Source organism: Ambystoma mexicanum, chromosome 2q (genome assembly GCF_040938575.1).
Source record: "Ambystoma mexicanum isolate Mex_15411 chromosome 2q, UKY_AmexF1_1, whole genome shotgun sequence".
Taxonomy (NCBI): domain Eukaryota; kingdom Metazoa; phylum Chordata; class Amphibia; order Caudata; family Ambystomatidae; genus Ambystoma; species Ambystoma mexicanum.
The window spans coordinates 1,014,659,371-1,014,683,783 of record NC_090924.1 but is presented as its reverse complement, the minus strand read 5'-3'; the positions used below and the strand labels follow the sequence as shown (position 1 = coordinate 1,014,683,783).

Sequence of the window (24,413 nt, the reverse complement as noted above, 5' to 3'; positions counted from 1 at the left end):
TGTGTCAGCAAATTCAAGGTAAGTACATTAGGAATTGACAGACCGGTGTTGCGATACTAACGTGTACCCGCGAATAGAAATGCTCACGAAGTTAAAACACACTTTGTACTTTAGAATTTCAAACAAGGGAAAAGTGAATAAAAATCATAGGTAATACTTTTTCAAGGCAGGGAGACTCGAGGACTTATTCAAAGATACAGATTAAAGTCAATAGGCCTGCACCAGTGTCAATGGATCAGATGCTCAGTTTCCGAGGATCACACGTTGAACAATTCGAGATTCAAGTTGCAAAGAGTTCGTAAAGATTGTCAAATGGAAGGGAAAGTTATAAGAAGGAGGGAAGAAAGAGCAAATCTTCGTGTAGGAAAAGGGTTCACCCCGATTCCGGCTGGTCAGACGGAGAGAATGACCAAGTGTGCACAGTACCTTATTCCGTTGGAGAAAAGCTGGTGCCACGGCAGTTGTTCCTGGTAGTTACTGCAGACTCACGGTTCTTGCGGCTTCAGTCGTGGAGACAAGAAGGAGGATGTCTGGAGCGATCTGCACTACCCAGGGATGAGGCCAGCAGCAGCGAAAAAGACGATGAATAAAAGGTGCGCTCCTTTAAATCAGGAGAGGGCTCTTCTGATGGCTATCCGGACCAATACAGATCAGCAGTGATTTCGAGCCAGGAGAGAATTCTCTGACTGAAGAAAAGACGAGCTGGTTGGTCCCACCAGGCTCAAGGGAAGAAGACTCCGGACTGGATCTCCTCTGGTCGTTGAAGGGGGTAGATATCTCAGGACTGCAGCAGGGCTTCATGGCAGCCCGGACAACCACCTCAGCCAATCAACACAAGTGTGACTTGGGTCTCCAAGGAGACCCTGTGCAGGGGGTGACTACACCCCTCCCTCACATTCAACCCACCTAGACACCCAGACGCCAAAGGAGGGCTTCTGGTCAGAAGCCCGCCAAAGGTCGGCGAACAAAGGAGGCAAACCTGGTTTGCCACACAAAGAAAGACCCAAGAAGGATGTTAACAAAAAGAAATTGCGATTAAACCCAACCGGAGCTGAAATAAAAAGTATTTGCGCTAGCGGGTATAAAGTTCGGGGCTACTAAAATAGCCTAAAACACTACCACGTTATGTAATATAATCGAGGTAGGAAAATTAAGGTAGGTATCACTGCCAGCAGCCAAATCTTAATGTTAAGGGAGCGAAACAAGGCTCCAAGAGGTACAGATAAAAAGGGATAAGAATTAACCATTTCCAATACTCCATGTAAGATGGGGTGTACTGGATCTGTGGTTAAATGACTATGTAAAGTTAATGGCAACTTTACCCTTTTCTGGGGGACAGTAGTCAGCCCCAGAAATGCAGTCGGTGGGAAGTCTAAAAGACAACCCTGTGTCAATGCACTGAAGGTGTTGTGTAACACACAAAAGAGTGGGGCTACTGAAGTGGTGTATTCCAGAGTCCACAATCACAAAAACAGATGAAATACACATGGCAAAACACAGGTAAGAGTGCAGGGAGAAAGCTCACACTCTTACCCAGTGAAAAAAATAAACTCCAGAAATCCAGCAAAGCTGCTGAGGGACTCACTGGGTAAGGGAAATTAGCCATAGAATGAGAATTCTCCCTAACAGGCGTATGAATGGGTAAGGTAGGGTAGGTGGGCATGGCTGAAATGGGGCTGAGGTGGTTTAGGTGGGTATGGGCAGGTGTGAAGTAAGATGGGCTGATGAAAAGATGTGAGGTAGGATCAATGGGAATGGGCAGGTGTGATGCATGGAGGGTGGAGGCGGGCAAGGTACTTTAGGACTGAGGTACGGTGATTGGGGTATGGCAAGCACGAGTAAGGGCACTGGTGAAGTTTGTCCGGGTTGGCTAGGGAGTGTAGGTGGGAGGCACTGGAGTAGACAGAGCTAAAGATGGGTGGGGCAGGAGGAGGTGAGGTAGCGTGGTAGAGAGTGGTGAGATAATGATGGATGGTGGGTGGAGAGTTATGAGGGTGGCTAGAGGAGTAGGTTGAAGTTGAGGGGTAGAGAGGGATGAGGGAGCATGTGTATCAGGGATCAGGAATGTAGAGGCAGGTCAGACAGTGTGGGTGGGTAGGGTAGGCAAGAGTGTGGCTGAGATACTGGGGTGCGGCTAAAATGGAGGTGAAGCGAAATTCACTAAAAGCACAATAGACTATACCACTGTTTTAGAAATCTCTTCAAGGACTACCATTACAAGCAGTGTTTCTATTTTTCAAAAACTTGAAATATAAACCTTTGCAAACAGGTTAATGATAGTTTTCTTTTAAAGCAGACCCGCAATGCCAAACCTCTGTATAAGTGAAGGCAGAGAGAGACCATCTCACGTGTGATCCACATGCTCCAACTACACAGACTCACCTGCGGCAACATCTTGAAGATGGTCTCTGAAATGACTATGTTCTTTTTGGTATCCACTTCATAGCTCATGTTACTCCCCAGCGAGGTATTATTTTGTGAAACAATGAAGTTGTTGACAGCGTTGCAACATGAGGCAAGTTTCGACCTGTAAAAAAAAAAGAAAAGATACAAAATGATGTGTGCGCAGTGTGGACTATCAGTATGTGGCCAAGACACCAATTGTCGACATGCATTCGATCCCTCAAAGAGAAAGAGCATTATATTGTAAATACAAATTGGAAGGGGTGATTTGAGACAGACATTTTTAGAATACTTCTGTTGCATATGCAAGGCGTATCCGTTCTGCTCTGTGGCTTGTAGTATGGGCAGAGATCTTCTACACGAGTGCTAAACCCACTGAGTTAGCTGACTGGATATGTTACTGGGACTGAAATAGTCATATGGTGACAAGACGCTAAAAGGAATACCTTGTATAATATATCACTCAGTGAGCAATGCAGAATGCAGCGCTAGAACAGGCTGTTGCAAATATAATGGTCGAAACAATGGGCCTCATTACGAGGCTGGCGGCCGCGGAATGATTGGTGCCGGTAAGGTACCAGCACTGTTCATTCCGGGCCGCCACATTACGAGTTTGCTCGCGGGCCAGACCAGACGCGCATACCGCCACCCGCGAGCAGACCAGGATGCTAACAACGGACCCGTTATTAACGGGTCCGTTGTTAACATCCTCCTCATTCCCATTGAGCCCTATGGGGGCTCGAATGGAAATGGGGATGTACCAGGTCCGGGTCCTGAGAAAAGGAATTACCGGGCCCGCAAAAGTAGGAATGGGCCAGTAATTCCCTTTTTCCGGGACCTGGACATGAGTTTGGAAGCAGCCATGCCACTAAGAACGGCATGGCTACCTCCAAACTCGTAATAAGGCCCAATATCTAATGGACATCCAATGGACGCACATATTGACGCACAGACCTCACATTACTGCGCTACTGTTAAAAGATGCCAGCCCAAAGGCTGGCTGTCCACATCCTGTACCGCTGCTCTCGAGCTAGGTCCACGCTTTAAACTATACAAAATAAAATAAAAAAGAATGGGCCTCATTACGGGTCTGGCAGTAACCATGCCGGTGATACCGCCGGGTTGCTGCTGGACCTGTAATTATTTACTGGTGTCTGACTTCCCGGTTACGCCGGGGGATTACAACCTTGGTGGACCGTAAAGTCAGGCGCCGGTAAATTGTAAATTCCCATTACCGGCACCGTTGATTCCGGACCGGCAGGCTCAGAATGAGCCCCAATGTCTAACAATTCTATTTCCTATGTTTATAAACAAGATCTGGGTAAAATCATGTTTTTGAAGGCATTCTTCATGGTCACAACATAGTTATTCAATCCTTTATATCACTCTCTAAGGTTGTCTGTGCACCCAGCTTCCCCTTTCCGTCCAGCGCCTCTTCTAAAATTCTACAAAGCTCGAAGCAAGACTGACCTCTGAGCGGCCATTTTATCCTCTCATCATAATCCTGAGGTTGTCCAAATGAGCGTGTATGTGTACCATCACTTTCATGTTAAGGTGAGTGTTGTGAAAAATGAAATGAGTACCAGACCCAGTATTAATCAAGCAATCACTGATCCTTTTCTTAATTGAGTACCAAAACAGCATTTAATTTTGTGGGCTGGACACTGTTTGGTTGTCAGTGTTGCTGAGCTTTTGCATTTCTTACAGTATACATGAACACTAATAATTAACAAAAAATAAGAAATAACACATGCAGTGTTAAATCCCTGCACCATGATCCTCTAATCCCTTACACGAACTGCCAGAACTTCAGCACCATCCGCAGAGCCCATCTGCGTCCCCCTCAACTCCTCCCGTACAGATAATGAGCCCGCAGTGTGTAGGCACAATTCCGCATGACACACACAGTGGCAATGTATGTCTCCAAATTTTATGCTGATCACCAACTTTGGGGGAGCCTCTGTCGCTGCAGCTCTCACTGTACTTTTTACTATAAAAAATGCAGCAGCCCCCCTACAATATATTTTTGTTTTTTCTCTCGTTGCAACGGCTGGGGTGGCTCTAGCAAATGTACTCCTGGCAGCATGACTGTTACCCAGGAAGCCAGACAGAGAGAGAGAGAAAGGGAATGACAGACAGAGGCAGAGGATGAGACAGAAAGAGAGAGAGCGGTACAGTCCTAGATTGGCGCATGGCATGCCTGGTACAGCTCGAACTGATATAAACCAATTCTTAAATGAATGTAGGTCCTGCATGGTAGGAGCATGACTGCATTAGATAACTGTTATGTGTAGCTTTCACCATTCTGATCTTGAAGTGTTTTGGAACCCCCACCTGCCATGCTACCTACTAGCAAGCAATCCAGCTGCCATTCTACCTGCTAGCAAGCAATCCACCTGCCTTTCTACCTGCTAGCAAGCAATCCAGCTGCCATTCTACCTGCTAGCAAGCAATCCACCTGCCTTTCTACCTGCTAGCAAGCAATCCACCTGCCATTCTTCCTGCTAGCAAACAACCCACCTGCCATTCTTCCTGCTAGCGGGCAATCCACCTGCCATTCTACCTGCTAGCAAGCAATCTACCTGCCTTTCTTCCTGCTAGCGAGCAATCCAGCTTCCATTCTACCTGCTAGCAAGCAATCCACCTGCCTTTCTTCCTGCTAGCAAGCAATCCACCTGCCATGCTACCTACTAGCAAGCAACCCACCTGCCATTCTTCCTGCTAGCAAGCAATCCACCTGCCAATCTACCTGCTAGCAAGCAATCCACCTGCCATTCTACCTGCTACTTTTACATAATTCCCCCTACTTTGGAAATTAAAATTCCTTAAAGTCATGCAAAGGATTTAGATGCGTTCTCTAAGGAATTCTGAAATAGCCAGCAGAGATTGAATTAAACTGTTATGGAGAAGAGCTAACTAGAATATAGTATTAGCATCTTTGTTTCACTAAGCCAGAACATCTTCACACTTGTTCAATTTGATATCAGCTAGATGTAACATAATTAATCAACAAGCATCTCTGATTCGTTCAGGTGGATAGCTCAAGGGTGACATGGGCCATGCCTGCACTTCACACGTTCAAATCCCAGCAGTGCTGACTCAACCCTTTTTCCTTCTAAGGTCGATACATTGAGTACTGTTGCAATTGGTATAGTACAAGCTATAATTACAGTACAGAAAGAATCTGGCATGAAATGTGATCTAAAAACCTGGCATTTTTCCTATAAGTGTTGGAATGACCTCACATCCTGTAATTTCTGGGTTCCGAGAAACAGTGTCAATTCAGCCCGACTGCTGTCTCGTAAATGCAATTTAATTCTGTAAGCTGATTGTCTCTACATGACCATTCAATATAGGAAAGCAACCATTTAAGTCTAATTGAGGTATTCTAATGCATGCTAATCCCCAGTGCCCGTCCCCACCTTTTCCCACCACCATCAGCCTTCACCCACTCCCTCTCTCCTACTCTACTGATCAGTCACTCCACCACTCTACTTACACTTTCCCAACTATCTATAGGTAACGAACAGGAAGACATATAGGAATGGTTTATGTCATTTCACTGATCGTCGGAATTTCGATTTTTTTTCGAGTGTTTTTTTACCGAAAAAACGCATTGAAATTCTTTTCTTTTTATTTGTGTGGGTGTCCCCCTACAAGCCCATCTCCCTATTGTTCCCAACCCCCCCTCCGCTTAAATACACTTTCCCAACCCACCCCCTATATATTTCGATTCGTTTTTCAGTAAACAATACTCGTAAAAAAAACAATCGAAATTCCGATAGTCGATGAAAGGACGTTCTACCCATAGGAAGATGGTCCCTCCACGCCAAAGCAAAGCACGAGAGGCATGCAGTGGCTACTCTAGCAACCCACCACAGTAGGAATCTAGGCGCACCAGCATTTCATAGGAAGGCTGCATAGCGAGGGGTGACCTGAGGCCGGGTTCAGTGGAAGAGGGTGGTCATTGGAGTGGGAGCAACATAAGCACACAGGAGGACAGAGACAAGAGTGCTGTAAAATGTGCCTGTTCATAGGGGTCGGGGTATGGCCAGGAGGCAGCAGGCCCAGGAAAAAGAGTGAAAGGGGGGGACAGAAGGCATGGGCAACGAGAGGAGAAGGAGGGAAGGGATCATTGGGAGTGATGGGCATAAGAACATCAGAGTTTAAGGCTACGGCTCTATGGGCAAGCAGGGTGGCCTGAGCCAGGCTGCGGTGGTACGCAGGATAGGGTACGCCTCAGACAAAGCAGAAGACATGATGGGGAGAACAAGGTATCAGCCGGCAAAAGCAGAAAGGAAACTCAAGCAGCTCATCATGGCAGAGGTGGCCTATCAGGCCACCCAGTATTCCCTGCCTAGGCCACTTTCACCTTTCACTGGACCATGGCGGATGCTTGCTCTAACAAGGTTCACCATGGCATGCCAGGGGCAGTGGGCGTTGGGGTACATGACCTTCTCGGAGGGGCCTGTTAGAATCCTTTAGTGGGTTCTTGAAATGAAGACGTCACTCAAGAGACTGGGGCTGCCTGAATGGAGAGTCCGGAGCCCTGGGGGTTCTAGTCTCAAGGACATTAAGGAAGGTCGATCCAACCATCCCTGCACCCTGTATCATCGGCACACTCTGCTATTATACAAATGTAATCTAATAGACCACCTCGTAGCACGACGCCTTCTATTTGTTTGGTGATTAGCATTGCATGTTTAGTCCAAGCCTGCAATTGCAAAAATGAAAACGATTCCCAAGAATTAGTCTAATGGAGCTATAAGCACACGGGTGATCTGGAGCACCGTGATCCCTTTCACCGGAAGTTTACCCTCACCGGTATCAAGGTCAGCAGAATGACCTCCATATTACGAACCAAAAGCCACATGCAAAATGAGTCTGCACGAGCTGTTCAATGGAATGATCTGCAAAAACCATAACCGAACCATAAATCGGCCACTCCTTGGCAGATTTAACATTACAGTGAGTGCTTCTGAAAATGAAAAATGGACAGAATTCGAGTACGGTGCTGGCACAAACAGGAAACTGAGCGACAGGCATCTTTAAAAAGTCAGTCCATTGAAAATCACCAATTTCTCAAAGGAATCCAAGGGAGAAGGAGATGTTAATCATGCCAATGGGTCTGAATAAGGGTCTGAGCGCCACACTTTCCAGAGGCAGAGTTCAAAGAACATTTTATTTATATATTTATTTATTATTTAAACATTAGTTCAGCGCACTTAACCCGTGGTCGTCTAATCGCTGGTTACAGTTTAGGAAGTTTGTTACAGTTAATTGCAAGAAGAGGCAGGCGCCACAATTCCGTGCAGGTTGCATGCTACATAGTTTCAGGTGGAGACAGGTAGGAAATTACACGCAGGTTGCAAGTTACGAGGTGACAGGGGTAGCCAAAATTGCACATATACACGCAGGTTGCGAGTTAGGTAACTACAGAACGGATACCAGGTGCACATTAATTTGCAGCACTTTAAGGGCCCAGCACTGACAAACAAGCATCCAGAGGAAGACAGCCACCTGAACATACATCTGCATCAAGTGTTAGCTGCTTGGATGGTGCTGGCTAACACAAAGAACATAGAACAAAGGTGGAATGACCATAAGGTTAGGGTCCATAAATCTCCTGCTGATCAACCGAGCGATCCACTTGAGGAAGGCACTCTGGAGCCCCTAAACCGCAAGTGTACCCCACAATCATACGCTCCACATGCTTAAGTTATCTGTGAGGACGCTAGTTGAGTCTATCGCATGCTGTAATAGAAGTATGTGTCTGAAGCCAGCGTGCCCGGCTCGTATTAACCTGCTACCCGCGTTCACTCAAAAGGGGTCACCCAGAAAAGAGGCTAATATTTGATAAATGCAAATTTGTCACCGTTGCAAACCTGTCATGTGCATGTGGCATCTTGTGTTTGGAGTGGGAGTGAGCTTCCCAGTCCATTGCACTCCACGATAACTAGTCACCCTCTGATGCATGCAGTCCCCAATGCATGAAGGAGAACGTGCTCCACAATAGAAATTCCAGTGGGCCCAGCGGCCATACACTGGCCAAAGGACATGTACTGTGGTGAGTTGGTAGATGCCCCCATGCTTTTTTGTAAGGGGCAAGCTGAAAGGGACTGGGATAGTCTAGCCACTTCCCGATGTGCCTCCGAGAGGGTGGAAGGATTGGGATCCCACAGATTCAACACACCCACCAAGGAGCAGTATTATTTCATCTGAGGTATCCAAGACCCCACCGTCCCGGTTGTCTAAAACCTCACCTCTCAAAAAGGAATGTCAGGCAAAGACCCCATGGAGCAGAGCTGAAACAGAGCGTATGACAGGCCAGGAAATTGTAAGAAGCTCTCTATGTTCAGTTCTAAACCTGCAGAGTTCAAGCAACTGTTCCTGGGGGGGAGGAAACAGAGTGACTGTGAACTGCAGGGTCAGAGAGAGACAGTTGGGGAGACTGCGCGTCTGATTGTGGGGTACACAGACCACTATGTACCAAAAAGCCACTTCGAGAAAGAGTCAAAAACGGCAGATTATAATTACATGCCCTTAAAGCAGCAGAGACAACAGCTGAAACGAAATACATAATTAACCAAAGCAGAGACTCATTTCCACATGTTCAAAAATTAAACCCCAATCCAAGACTATGAGTCAAATCCCTAACTATCTGAGACAAATGACAACATCTGGTACACTTAAAGGAAACACATAAACCGTGCAATGAAAACCGGTTGAATCCAGTGTGTGCGGCAGACCAGGAGCAGAAGGACATCTTCCCTGCCACTTCCTGTTGAATCAGGCTGAGCGCCACTTGGTACAAGGTGGCTACATTGCTGGAGGAACTACTGGGGACCCAGACCCTGATGCAAGGGTGTGAAATCTGCAAGTATAGGAAAAACCTGAATGCTGAACACTGAGAAACCAGGTCGTGGTGAGATATGCAGAAGGGAATTCTGTGAAACCAGGTTGTGGTGAGATTTAAAGAAGTGAATGCTGGTAACCAGGTCATGGTGAGAGCTAAATAAGTGAATACTGGTAACCAGGTCATGGTGAGAGCTAAAGAAGTGTATGCTGGTAACCAGGTCATGGCGTGACCTAATGAAGTGAATGCTGGTAAGCAAGTCATGGTGAGAGCTAAAGAAGTAAATGCTGGTAACCAATTCATGGTGAGAGCTAAAGAAGTGAATACTGGTAACCAATTCATGGTGAGAGCTAAAGAAGTGAATACTGGTAACCAGGTCATGGTGAGAGATAAAGAAGTGTATGCTGGTAACCAGGTCATGGTGAGATATGCAGAAGTGAATTCTGTGAAACCAGGTTGTGGTGAGATTTAAAGAAGTGAATGCTGGAAACATGGTCATGACGTGACCTAATGAAGTGAATGCTGGTAAGCAAGTCATGGTGAGAGCTAAAGAAGTGAATGCTGGTAACCAATTCATGTTGAGAGCTAAAGAAGTGAATACTGGTAACCAATTCATGGTGAGAGCTAAAGAAGTGAATACTGGTAACCAGGTCATGGTGAGAGATAAAGAAGTGTATGCTGTTAACCAGGTCATGGTGAGAGATAAAGAAGTGTATGCTGGTAACCAGGTCATGGTGAGATATGAAGAAGTGAATTCTGTGAAACCAGGTTGTGGCGAGATCTAAAGAAGTGAATGCTGGTAACGAGGTCATGGGGTGACCTAATGAAGTGAATGCTGGTAAGCAAGTCATGGTGAGAGCTAAATAAGTGAATGCTGGTAACCAGGCCATGGTGAGAGCTAAAGAAGTAAATGCTGGAAACAAGGTAGGTCATGACGTGACCTAATGAAGTGAATGCTGGTAAGCAAGTCATGGTGAGAGCTAAATAGGTGAATGCTGGTAACCAGGTCATGGTGAGAGCTAAAGATGTAAATGCTGGTAACCAATTCATGGTGAGAGCTAAAGAAGTAAATGCTGGTAACCAGGTCATGGTGAGAGCTAAAGAAGTGTATGCTGGTAACCAGGTCATGGCGTGACCTAATGAAGTGAATGCTGGTAAGCAAGTCATGGTGAGAGCTAAAGAAGTGAATGCTGGTAACCAATTCATGGCGAGAGCTAAAGAAGTGAATACTGGTAACCAATTCATGGTGAGAGCTAAAGAAGTGAATACTGGTAACCAATTCATGGTGAGAGCTAAAGAAGTGAATACTGGTAACCAGGTCATGGTGAGAGCTAAAGAAGTGAATACTGGTAACCAGGTCATGGTGAGAGCTAAAGAAGTGTATGCTGGTAACCAGGTCATGGCGTGACCTAATGAAGTGAATGCTGGTAAGCAAGTCATGGTGAGAGCTAAAGAAGTGAATGCTGGTAACCAATTCATGGCGAGAGCTAAAGAAGTGAATACTGGTAACCAATTCATGGTGAGAGCTAAAGAAGTGAATACTGGTAACCAATTCATGGTGAGAGCTAAAGAAGTGAATACTGGTAACCAGGTCATGGTGAGAGCTAAAGAAGTGAATACTGGTAACCAGGTCATGGTGAGAGCTAAAGAAGTGTATGCTGGTAACCAGGTCATGGTGAGAGCTAAAGAAGTGTATGCTGGTAACCAGGTCATGGCGTGACCTAATGAAGTGAATGCTGGTAAGCAAGTCATGGTGAGAGCTAAAGAAGTGAATGCTGGTAACCAATTCATGGCGAGAGCTAAAGAAGTGAATACTGGTAACCAATTCATGGTGAGAGCTAAAGAAGTGAATACTGGTAACCAATTCATGGTGAGAGCTAAATAAGTGAATACTGGTAACCAGGTCATGGTGAGAGCTAAAGAAGTGTATGCTGGTAACCAGGTCATGGTGAGATATGCAGAAGTGAATTCTGTGAAACAAGGTTGTGGCGAGATCTAAAGAAGTGAATGCTGGTAACGAGGTCATGGGGTGACCTAATGAAGTGAATGCTGGTAAGCAAGTCATGGTGAGAGCTAAAGAAGTGTATGCTGGTAACCAGGTCATGGTGCGATCTAAAGAAGTGAATGCTTGAAACAAGGTCATTGCGTGACCTAATGAAGTGAATGCTGGAAACAAGGTCATGGCGTGACCTAACAAAGTGAATGCTGGTAACCAGACCATGGTGAGAGCTAAAGAAGTGAATACTGAGAGATCAGGTCGGGTGAGATTTAAAAGGTTGAATGCTGAGCAAGCAGGTTGAGTGAGATCTGACCAAGTGATTGTTGACCTGACCAAGTGATTGATCAAAACCAAGTCTTGTAGAGACCTGATCATGTGAATACTGAAGAATCAAAGTCATAAGGAGATGTGAAGCTATGAATGCCGAGCCCCTTTGGTCTGGTGAAGATCGTTCCTGATTCCTAGAGTCTAAGTAAGAATGACCTGTTGAGTAAACGGAATACCAGCGGTTGCAACAGAAAGAGGCTGAGGTGAAGCCAAAGAGAAGTCTAAGACGCCAGAGACCTTGGAGAACTCTAGAGGGAGAGACTACAAGTATGAAGCATGCCAGCGGGGTCCAGACTGTGAGTAAACCCTGGGAGAGCTTTCCCAGGAGAAACCTCTTCTGTTGTGTTATAACAATAGGTCTGGACATTGTAGAATGCATTTTATGACATGTTCTGCTGGCCAAAACATGACACAGGACTTGCTAATCATAGGTTTGGAACTTTCTGTTGATTGCATTTTTGAACATTGCTTTATAGATTAGGGGGGCCTTCGATGGACAAGGACTTGCAAGATTAGGTTTAATAAACCACTTGGTGAACCGCATTTGACATTTGTCCCGTGTGCCATTGCTACAACTCCCTGCATTATCTACGTGCTAACCACATGTATGTCAAGCATGCAGAATCACGGTGCCAATTAGCAGTTCCAATATGACTTGCATAACTGTATTTGCCATTTTTCATGGAACACACAACGAAAGTTCCACTAACAAGTGTGAACATCATCTTTACCCATTGTAGTGCAAGGACCCTATCACATCACCTACAGCATGAAGGGGCACAATGTGTGTTGGATAAACATTGAGAGAAACAGTAACGTCCATAAGACCAGTTGGCAGCAACTTCAATAACTGCCCAAACAAGCAACAAACAAATAATCTGGTGCATATATCCCAGGGTGCCACTCCAAGATCTACCATGTGTTAAGTGTACACCCTTCTTATCATGAGACTTATTCAACTGTCCCCACATTGCATGAGTGTCATGCATAACAATCTCCTGGATAACATTGCAAGTGGCAGCAGGTGACATCTCTCCCAACAGGCGTCCAAGCTGACCATGGAGAAGATGAAAGTAGCAGTACCGTTGGGATGTTGGCTGCTGCTACCCAGCATTGGCAGCGACCACCTGCCCCGAGGCTGCAGGACGCAGTACTTCAAGATGCCACACCACTGTAGGAAAGACACCAACTAGCATCTGGTCAGTCAAGACCACTACCTCTGCCTCCAGTGAGCGTCTAGCCACCCCCACCAATGTGGCCACCTCTATCTCTAATGTACATGTAGCTACACCCATCAGCATTGGCCACAACCACTCCTGCCTCCGATGAGCATGTCGCCTCGTCCACCATGGCTACAATCAACTGCATCCACATCCACACCCACCACTACAGCTATCACTATCTTCGCCTCTGTTGCGCCTGCAGCCACGCCAAACACTGTGGACTCCATCACCCCCGCCCCATGCCTGCCCGAACCAGTCCCATGACCGATCCCACACACTCCTGTCACTGCTAGGGTCATTATAAACCTGCTGGACTCATTTCAGCATCCTGTTCATTCCTCACTACTCTTTCAACCTTCTCCACTGCTCTGGCATTGAGATTTAGCTCATAATGATGATGAAAGTACAGATGATGGAGCAGGTGGAGTTGTGAGGATGCAGCACTATGACACCCACCGCCCTTTTCCCCCAACACACTGCAAATGCCGCCTGGAACAAACTCATCAGCATTGAGCAGCGGCAGTAAAGGATGGACAGTAAGAAACTCACAGGCAATGCGCAACATTGAAGGTTGGCTTGTGTCATGGACAGGCAGTAAAGGCACATCTCAGAGGCAGTGCTGTCATCACTCTGCTCAGAGGGTGCAGGAATTGGCAGAGACTGTGTATACTGACCAGACACTCTGCTGTTGGCCACGACCTTCAGGCCCCTGCAGCTCTGTGGGAGGACTCAGCCAGCTCCATCTCGGCCACTCCCATTTCGTGATCTATAGCCAGCAGCCCAGGTAGGCTTCTCAGTGCAATGTGATGCACTCCCAACCAGCAATACTGGGACATGTAAAGCATTCCCGACTTGATTTTCATCTGGCATTGGGTTGTTGGATGATGAGGGTAGAAGAAAGGCTTAGGTGCAGACTTCAGACTTTTATTTTTGGAGGTTAATTCCACCGGTGCTAATTATTCTAGAATAAGTGCTGTTATTTTAGGAGGAAAGTCTTCAATCAGTAATTCTGCCAACAAAGAGCACTACCGTTTCGTGGATTTCTTTTTAACAGTCCAGGAATTCCCAAACACAGAGAAACTGATGTGGTAAGAGGCATATCAATAACTGTGTTCTCTGGCGATCAAACTTTATGCTGGAGAAAGGAAGCATCATGTGCCCCGCTGGCACAATAATGCCAATGGATATGAAAATGAACAATGCTTGCTCAGCGTGTTCCCAATCTATAACACTCACATGTGAGACATCACTTCTCTTAGCCCAGGACGGACAGCCTCAGAGAGGGTAAGAGTATCACATCTAACCATGACGGCCAAGAGCCCTAATATAGGCTTTGGTCATTCCTCTGACCCTCGGTGCTCTCAGAGTAACCAACCAATCACAGTCCTCCCTTAATTACCCCGGACAGGTTGAAAACCCTGAGGGAAAGACCCAACCAGGGGGATTAGGGAGAGAAGTATATATACAGCTAGCTTCAGTGGATGAGTGTGGGCTTTTGGAGCAGCCTGTGGTTGGCAGATGGAGCAAGTTACAGGCACTGTGGAAGATAGGAGGCAGGTGGGGGAGAAGGAACCAGGAGGAGGTGGTAGGAGTTTAGAGGGGGTGGTAACATGAGATTGTAGGAGGTAGTAACAGCAGGAGTATGAGGGGGTGAAGAAGTAAAGGAGTTGGTTGTACGTGGAGGAGGTGGTGAGACACTGGAGGCAGTGGAAACATCTGGACAAGGAGGGGTGAAGACGTTGAGGTGGTGGCAACAGGTGAAAAGGTGTCAGGAATCTGAATGAAGGGGTAACATCAGTAGGGGGTAGTAGCCCAAGGAGGAGGTCGGGCCCAGTTGGGTCTGGGCAGAACCAGACAGTGAGAGGAAGAAGGAGACTGGCAAGCAGGTTACCATCGGAAAAGAGGGGCAATGGGAACACATAGGTCACAGGTAAGAATGCTGAACCTGGGCTATAGAGTCTGGTCACTAGCAAGTGGAGATGGGAACTCCTGGCTCTAAGGCGAGTCACACCTGCACTTGGTAGCGATGGCCTAGCAGGAACTGAAGGGGAGGAGCCTAACAGCAGAGGGCTGATCTCAGCTTGGAGGACAGAGGGCTGGTGTTTGATTATTTTTTGTTGTTGAACAGATTACCTTGTAAAAATAAACTACTATAAATGAGTTGTCATTTCCGCATCCAACGAGGACTCTGTGACGTGTTATTGTTGTATTAGAGCCCATATGCGAGTTGTTAGTGTATGTCCTTTACCTGCTTTTGTGCTGGTTGTCTGGTATCGATGTGCAAAAGGCTGTATGTAAGTTGTCAGCCTGTGTCCTCTACCGATTCATTTGCTGGCATTAGTATTCTGTGTTATGAACATCTCCAAATCTGCACTAAGAGCCCCGCTGAATCCAATGACTCTGGCTTTGCATATGTAGAGGGTCTGTTCTGTCCAGTGGGGGTTAGGGGAAAGTATTAGACCCAGGGTCTTTGGCAGTGCTTGTTGGTATGGATGTTTTCATTGAGCTCTGGCAACACGCTGCCTTTCCCAGACTAAGGCATGGATAGTGACAGTGGATGTTGGGGAGCAATGAGCCCATTCCCATAGTCTGGAGATATTCACAAAGGGTCTGGAGTAGTGGGCACTGCTCGGGGTGTCTTACAACAATTCTGGAGAACATTAAAAATCAGGCTTTAGAATACAAACCTGACTTATTATTTATCATGTGTTCTATGTCCAAGGTTTACCCACAATGTTTTATATCACAACACATGCAATGCATTCACAATTTATATTGCCTAGTATAAGCTGATTTTTAATATAGTTCTCCAGCTTGTACCATTTTGCTAGTTTACTTTTGTTTTTTTTATTCTGATTTTTAAGAAGGCATGTTAAAAGTTTCCTTAACTTAAAGGATTGACTTTTGCTTTTAATTTTTAAGACAACATGTTCCCATCACTGACATATATAGCAGGCAGTCTGAATGTTCTCATTAATACCAGCTATGTACATCATTTAACATGTGAGCTCTCTTCATATCATATATTTTACTTCAAAATATCAAAAGATACTCTTAAAAACAAAACAAGACTCAAGGCCCAACTAAAACACAAAGACGTCGACGAGCGAATTGCAGAAAGCAGTTGAGAACAATCAAACAGCCATTTTAAGCGACTCTATATTAGAGAACTGAAACCCAAAACTAGTACAGATGATGTCCGTGTGAACACACACATAACACCAACTTTGGTAGACTTTGCAGCAACACTAAGCACATGCACACCTCACACGATAATGTTGCCCTGACCGCGGGTATGGCTTGCAGTGGGCCTGAAAGCCTGTGGGACTGCTGCACCCTGCACTATAACCCCTACAGGATCCGGACTGATTGCCTTTATTGGTGACCTGGAAAGCAGAGGACAGAACATGAATGAGCCAAGAACTCTATACTACCACTATATCCCTCAGCATCTTACAACCAGACAGGTGTGAACTGTTGGGCTGGACAGGGGGGCCTACACTGGAATACCCCATAGAGCCACACTGCATCCTTATTATGGGGAGTAAGACATCTAGGAGTGAGGAGAATGGCCAAATTAGACAAACATGCTCTGTCGAAGCAATCAGACATGACCAGATCAGCAAGTGCTGACCCGGCAGAACCACAGTTACCTGCACAGGAATTATGGCAAGCTATGCAGGAGGGCATGCATCAGAAAACAACTGGTAGTGACGGGCCACTGGCAAAACTGTATACAGAATATATGGAACTGTTGACCCCTCAATCGCTGGAGGTCCATCAGGTGGCACAGACCACAGGTGTAGAGCCAGTGACTACTCTGCTGCTGAAACTGGGAAAAGAACCCTTGGAATGCTCTTCATATAGACCGCCGACACAACTTTCTGTGGATTCCAAAGTGTTACGTTAAATTCTAGCCTTCTATGGTGCATTAATACAGCATGACCAAGAAGGATTCAACCTCAGTGCAGTGGCACGAGATGATAGAGGTCGAAGAGGGGTCAGAAGGTTATGCAATAGCTTTCCTGGATGCAGAGAAAATGTTCAATTCAGTGAACTGGGCCTTTCTCTACCACCACATGGAAGCTACACTAGTAGGACATAAATTCCTTAGCTCAGTGTGATTGTTAAAGTCAACCGCTATTGCAAGAAGGAAGACTGGGGACATTTTATCTGAATCTTCGTGGATGTAGGGGTTATTCGGCAGTGCTGGCCTGTGTCCCTGCTTCTTTTCGCCATAGTTATGGAACTGCTGGTGAACAGGCTGATGGGCGCAATGGTTGCAATGGGAATTACATTGAGTGAGGGGGAGCTGATAGTAGCTCTTACGTGTTCCTTATCCCACCCCCTTCCCACCCGCTTCCCCCCATGGTCCGATTCTTGTTCGGCAATAAGTATTCATGTACACAAGTACGCACTCCACAAACATGCATACACATTCGCATTCCCCCCTTTCTAATCCGCTCCCTGACTCTCCGGCCAGCGCAACGTTTCCCGATCCTTCACCACATGTGCAGTAACGGCACAAGATGTGTTCCCCTACAGGCCATCGGCCAGTGAAATCGGCCTGTCGAGGAAATGTTTTCAACAAAACTGGCCAACTTCTGACCATGCATCACCTTAATTGCTCTCTCTAGGCAGGAAGATGTGGGCAAAGGTGTTTAAAAGCTTATGACATCAGATTCCATGTGCGAACCAATGCCCATGGTGGTCGCGTCCATAGATTTGGGCTTGAAACCTTGAACCTGAGAGGGCTCTGAGATAGCTGTTGACTATTGTGTGAATGGCTTCCTTATAGCCGATTGAATGGTCGCCAGTTATGAGGTACCAAAGGAAAGCTTCCTCCAGTTATATGGGCTGACCAAGGTTGCCTGAGAGAGCGAGACGGATTTTCCAGAAGAGCGGGCAGGTTCTGCAGTACCTCGTTCTTTGCGGGTCAAAACCAGAAAGACAATTCAAAGAAAGTAACAGGAAGACAAGGTAAGACTTATTGACCATTAATATCGTGCACACAATCCTTTCAATTGTTTTTGATCGTGTTTAATATCAAGTGTTGCTAATTATCCAACTAAGCAGTATATAACGTATCCACTTCACATTGATAAAAAGATGAGGCCTCTGTGCCCAGATTGGAACCCTGCGAACTGCATTTTCCCCACAGATCTTTAGAGCAGGCACACTAGCACATACATTTTAAGAAAAGTGAAGTTCAATGCCTTGTCTCCTCTGGGCAATGTATGCCTAGTTAGAATCACTCTTGTTTCCACTTGCGCCTTTGCTCATCACGCCTTCTCCAGCCCCATCTCCTCGTCTTCTCTATCCACCACCCCATGTCTATTGCAGCTTCCTGCAGCCTTTCAAATTCTGCCTTGAATTTGTCTTAATCTCCATGGCAGGTTTGGGCTGTGTACTGATTGTTTCAGAACGATCACTGAATCTCCTCAATTACGGTTAGAGATTTGAGGATCTCACGTTAAGAAGCAAAGATGAAGACCCTGTTTCTACCCTGGGCCCTGGGATGTCTAGCGCTTGAGTGAGAGGGAGGAGCATAGGGTGGCTGAGGTTGTGAAGCAGTACCAGCCAAAGGAGATTTGGCTTGGCTCCTAGGGATGGGTATACGGACGGCACATACAAGTGGTGTTGATATGATAATAAGTTTGTTCAGGCACTACACAGGAGTGTCTGTTTAGATTGCAAAGTTAATTCAGCTACGCTGATTATTCATTGTGGAGAAGCTCCCTTCATGTAGAGGATTTATTATGAGGACAACCTCATCTTGTAGATTTGATATACGATACCTCTGTTGGTGTTGATATGATGGCTGCTTCACAACAGCATCACTTTGATGCAACACGTCACATCTGATTCTTCTTTTCAGGTTTGCTAAGTGGGACCTTTCGGTGCTGTATCTGATTGGACAAAACACTTGCCCTGTGTGTAAAAGATACGGTGCCCCCACCTGGAGTGTAAAAAGGGAGCAAACTCCAGGATCCTCCTATGAATGAATCCAGATGATCACAAAACATTGGACAAAGTGGCAAAAATCGTGGATGCAACACTTGGAAAGTGGAATAACATGCAAAAACAAGAAAGTTGACTTGCAAGCCCTTTGAGGGTGTTTCTGTATTTCGGATTATTTTCTCCAACATGGTTAGGACATAAAGTTTGAACCCCTAGGCTATGGAATAGTGGTAAACACAACGCAGTGGTAAGGGGCACTCTAATAACACTTTCACAGAATGACCTTACAAATGAATTAAATACAGTTACATTGTGTACCATACCACATTAATGCGACTTTAGGTCAATGGCAGCAGTTCAATAACTCTAAATATGGTGAGGTAAATGTCAATAAATAACAGAATAAATCATCTTGTATCCTGCATAACCCAATTAGGGTTATGCAGGATACAAGATCAAACGAAGTCACCCTCTCAGCTCTCAACTTTGTATTAAACCTGTTGGTAAACGTGTTTGAAATGTTAAAGGGCAAAGTCCAGATTCATTCAGGGATATTGCTAGAACCAACTAAAGAAGTGGAATAATGTGAATCCTCAATGGTGGGTTTAAAAAATGTACTAAATACAACAATAGTACCATTACTAAAAAACACGTCAGAAGAGGTTGTAAAGCAAACCCTTGAGTCAACTATGATCAATGGGGTCCTGCAAGATTTAAACATTGGAAAAAAAGAGACACAGGACCTAATCATCAAACTTCTGAATCATATTATCGGAAACAATTAACCTGAAAAAGAAGAGGAGCCCGTACATTTGGACGACAGGCTAGGCTTAACTTTTGATGATAGCCCCTTCTCAGAATCAACCATGGAATAATTTCGCAGAATGGCACAGGCAGCAGAGAGTGAAATAGCAGAACCTTCAGGAAGTCACCCAGACATATGCTCCAAATATGCACAAGGGGAAAAGATTACTGAGAAAGTCTGGATGGAGAGCACGCACCAGAGCTATCGGGGGATACACCACCAGAAGGAAGGGCGGGGAAAAAAAATCAAACAACAAGGAATCAAAAAAATGAAAGAACACAGGGACGACAAGTGTCATCAAGGCCTTAACAGACCCAAGTTTGGCTGACACAAATGGACTAGAGAGCCCACAGAGGGTGGCGTATCGGACTGAATCAAGAAATCAGGAGCAATATACCACAGGAGCAATGGACCAAATCAAAGACAAGCAACAATCGAAGAAAGATAAGGCCAAACAAATTCTGATATACAAGTGGCTAGGCCGGGTATAGGCATAGAGACAGAGGAAACATCGGATCTTAAAAAGAATGCCACTATAGACAGACCTCAAAATCACAAGGTATTAACCCAAAAATAAAAGAACCAACAGCCCACCGCCAACCCCCGAAATTAAGACAGCGAGTAAGCCAATTAAATGGGGCCCTGTCTTCAATGTAGGGAAAAAACTGACATTAAAGCAATCAAGAGATCAGAGTGTGTTGCTTAAAACATTGTCATCCTTAGGGCTAAAATTGGTTACAATCTTTCTACAAGGAAAGTCAAAACAGCAGGAGGGGGGCCCAGAGAGTGATAAAAAGATGTCACCTGCGGGCCCACCACCGGAGACCCAAGTGGGTGGAAGGTTCACCATGTCAGACAGAGTCTCTCATAATATATCAGATAACTCAGTGAAAGGAAAAGAGTCCAGAGACTCACCTAAGGGGAGGAGAGAGGAGGAGGACACAGCAATACATCAGGACACAACAATAAAATTAGAAGAAATGGCTCTTACGCCTTCCCAAGACTCTGGCTCAAGAGTATAACAAAAACACTGAACTATAAATCATCAAGGTGCCATCCTGGCTCACCTAAAGAAAGTCCTAGATCTGTACCTGTGGCTGAGGTGGGTTTGAAATCAAAGGTGGACGCAAAAGGAATTTTGACAGTCTCTAAGGCACTGCAAACACATGGCCTAGAGGTTTACATGACCTTGCCTGAAAGAGACCTGTCGACATATACGAGGGACCAAGCCTTAGGGTTTGACCCCAAAGCAAACAAGAGAAATAACACCATAGAAATGTCACACACATAAACAACCAATGGTTGCTCGGTTGAGCAAGGCGAGTCCCAAAAGAAAGCTTGGTCTATGCTCCCCAAAATGTTAACCCAGGTCTTTCAGAAGCTAGGAGGGGGAATGGAATCCCGTTAGTCAGAGGGAATGACAAATTGTGAGTTGGAAGACACAGGGCTATAATTCCTTCAAAACAGTATGAAGGAGGAAATCTTTGGGAAAAACGACCTGATCTTTTTTCAAGAACCTTCCATCTAGAGGGTTTAACATTTTAGCTTGAGCAGGTGTCACTCTAAGGGAGGGGTAGGCCGTCTGGATGTCTTACTATATGATATGATATGATATGATATGGCATTTGTAACGTGCCTATACACAAATATGTAGTTTGCAGGACCTCCATAATAGTAGAATCAGAAACCATTGCTACCTCACAAAAGGCAATCCTAGCGACAAAATTGGGTCTACGATCTGATGATGGTTTGAAAACAATTATTGATATGAACATATCTTGGAACCCTGACTGTACCAACCTCACACATTTTCTGGAATCATTGGCATATTTCCTGACTAAAGTGAACTTAGAACACTCGGGCACTCCCGTTGTTATAGCAGGAGATCTCAATACACAATGTATTGCTACCACTGCTACGGATGACAGATTGAGAGCAAAAAGAGTTACTGCAGTGGGCAGAAGAAAGATGGCAGCCTTCTTTGCATAATGGAATATGAACATGATCAACAGTTCTTTAGAGAGGGATGTCCCACCTATGGTGACCTATAGATGGGGCAACTCCACCTCTACTATAGACTACATGTTCCTTTCCCCCAAACTATTTCAATATTTAAACATTTGAGATTAAAGACGGTGGAACAAGTGATCAAAATCGCCTAGAGGCGGTAATATCTTGGCACTCCTCCAGAAAAGTGGAATACCATAGTCAATCTCTTCCCATGAATAACGGTAAAAATAGATTGGCAAAGTACAGAAGAGAGGGAAGGTGCCGGAATGACAGGCTGCAAAGGGCTTATCAAGGTATGCCAGAAAATGCCCTGAAGCAAAAATGTATCCCGTTGTTCTTCCAGGATTTCTTATGACCCTAAGATTGCCTGATAAGACCAAATAAACACAAGCTGACAATACATTAGCACACATTTGACGAGCAGACCTGGGCAAAAAAGAGAGAAATGCGTAATGTCCTAAGGGACATGAGGACTAAAATCCAAGACCTGGATGAATATAAAAAAAGAGCAAATAAAATCCAGAATGCACCTAAAAATTGGTCCCGGGAACGTCAAACTCTACGCCTGCAAAAAGATGGAGAGCGGATGCTTGATGCATTGTGCAACAAAACCTCTCTCAACTTCTGGGCAATAGTTAATTTTGCTGAGGCTCCTCAAATGAATGCCCAAACAAATTTCTTACCAGAAATAGAATGGATAAACCATCTCATCTCCCAATATTAAAAGCCACTGGAAACTTCCAGCTTTAATATCCCTAACGTGCCCTGGAAGTTCAATTTTGCAGAGATTGACGTTGCTAAATTGATAAAAAATGACATCTTCCTCTCGAGCAGCAGGTACCAATGGCATAACCTAGCAGGTATTAAAGGGTAACGTTATCTTGTGGCCTCAGCTGCTAATGCGGCTGTCTAGAGAAATCTTGGTAAGAAGACTCTTTCCCCCATCCTGGAAGACTTCCATTGTTATCCCTATCTTTAAGAAGGGGAATCGAATGGGCCCGATTAATGATTGACCGATCACTCTCCTTGATGTAGAAAGCAAGTTATTTGCTGGACTTCTGTTGAGAGAGCTAGAGTACTGGGCGAAACAAAGAAACATTCTTTCCAAATTCCAAACCGGGTTCCGTAAAGGCCACTCAACATCATTAAACGGAACCATATTAGCGACCCTGAGGGATAAATCTGAGCTCAAAGGGGAACCAGTACTTCACAGGCATGGATAGGCCCATCTAAAGCTTTTGACCTGGTTAATAGGGACGGTCTCTGGGTAAAGCTCGAGAATTGGGGAATTCCAAAACCTTTACTGGCCATGCTGGCCTCTCTTCATAAGGACAACACAGTGATAGTGAGACGAGATAGTGGGGGCCTACTGTCAGAACATGTGAAAGTCCAGAGGGGAGTCAGACAGGCCTTCATGGTGGCACCCTTTCTATTCAATCTCTACCTAGCGGATTTGGGAAAGGCGATGTAAGTAACAGCTTTGGTGAGCCCAGATATCGGCAGTTGTCCGATTAGATGGTTGGCATATGCTGACAACATCGTCCTACTAGATAATATAGCAGTGGGCCTCCAATGTCTGCTGAATTCAATTGGCATCAAAAATGAAAAAAATATTGGTAAAATATTGCACATTTTCCATAATACACGTGATTAAATATTATACAGTAAAAGTGATCCCGATTATCTTATATGGGATAGAAGTGAAACCCCTGGCTTGGGAAATGAATTGGCAGGACTAGAGGGTCACATATGGAAGAAGGTTCTTGTCCTCCAGCAGGGTCTCCCCAAAAGCCAGCTTAAGATACTAGCTAGGCTTAAGATCACTTAAGTCACAGGCAGAATGGAAGCTAGTGTAAGAGGATTCAATTCAACACTACAGCTAAGTCAATGCCTAGTCTGGGATACTGAATGGAAACCCTTATTGATATATCTTTACGTCCAGTTCATGCGTTCTGGATGACTACCCCTATATAACACCCCTCTCTTGGAATCCCCCTGACCCCACTGAGCCAAGAAGTAGTTCTGTTTTGCAAGTTTAAAGGGTTTATTTAATAATTTAAACAATAGATATATATATCACACTTTATAATAAATTAATAATTGAATATCACACTTAATCTGAGCAGTAATCAATAATGGATAGTCCGGCACTAGCACACTTCTTTATAATCAATGATGACTGGTTATAGGATGGATAAGATAGCAACAATACTTTTATGGTTTCAAATGGATGCAAGGTGGAATGAAATTGCAGTACAGAAATACTCAATATGATTTCAACAAAACAATGTAATCACTTTTCTCTGGCAATCCACTCCCCCCTTTATGCAATGCAAGGAAATGGAAGGAAAGCACACAGTTCTCAGAAATGCAATCAAATGTAATTCAGTCCACCCCAGCAAGCTTAGACTACAGAAGTTTGAAACACAGGCCCAAAATGCTTTTATATGTGCTGGCAATGAAGTGAAAAATATGCTAAAATGCTTTTAATTCCCTCTAGAGGTTCAGGGTGAGTGGTATCTAGTTAATATTAGTCCAGGCTCACTCTAGCAATGATTCAGGGATGGTTCTTAAGAGGCAAACAAATTTTTAGCAAGGAAAGCAAGGAAGCTGCTGTTTTCAAACGTGGCTGGATTTTTAACCAAATCGCAAATCGGCAAAAGTATGAGGAGTAGGAAGTCGGTTCTAGACTTGTTGAAAAGTCGAGATTCTAAGCTTTCAGAGGAAAGTTAAACCAAGTTCCTAGCCCAAACGGTTCCAGAGATACGGACGATTAAATAAAGGTAGTTTTTTGGATTTGAAATTTTAAAAGTTCAAAGCGACAGGTTA

At 45.0% G+C, this 24,413-nt stretch overlaps 1 protein-coding gene across 2 annotated transcripts in view; it reads right to left on the bottom strand.

Moving 5' to 3' along the window:
* The window catches only part of ST8SIA6 (ST8 alpha-N-acetyl-neuraminide alpha-2,8-sialyltransferase 6), a 564,875-nt gene that overhangs the window by 110,177 nt on the left and 430,285 nt on the right, over positions 1-24,413 (bottom strand). For both annotated transcript variants that reach the window (XM_069648348.1, XM_069648347.1), the window contains one exon: positions 2,383-2,527. In XM_069648348.1, the coding sequence (XP_069504449.1) occupies positions 2,383-2,527 (145 nt within the window). The remainder of the gene's footprint in view (positions 1-2,382; positions 2,528-24,413) is intronic.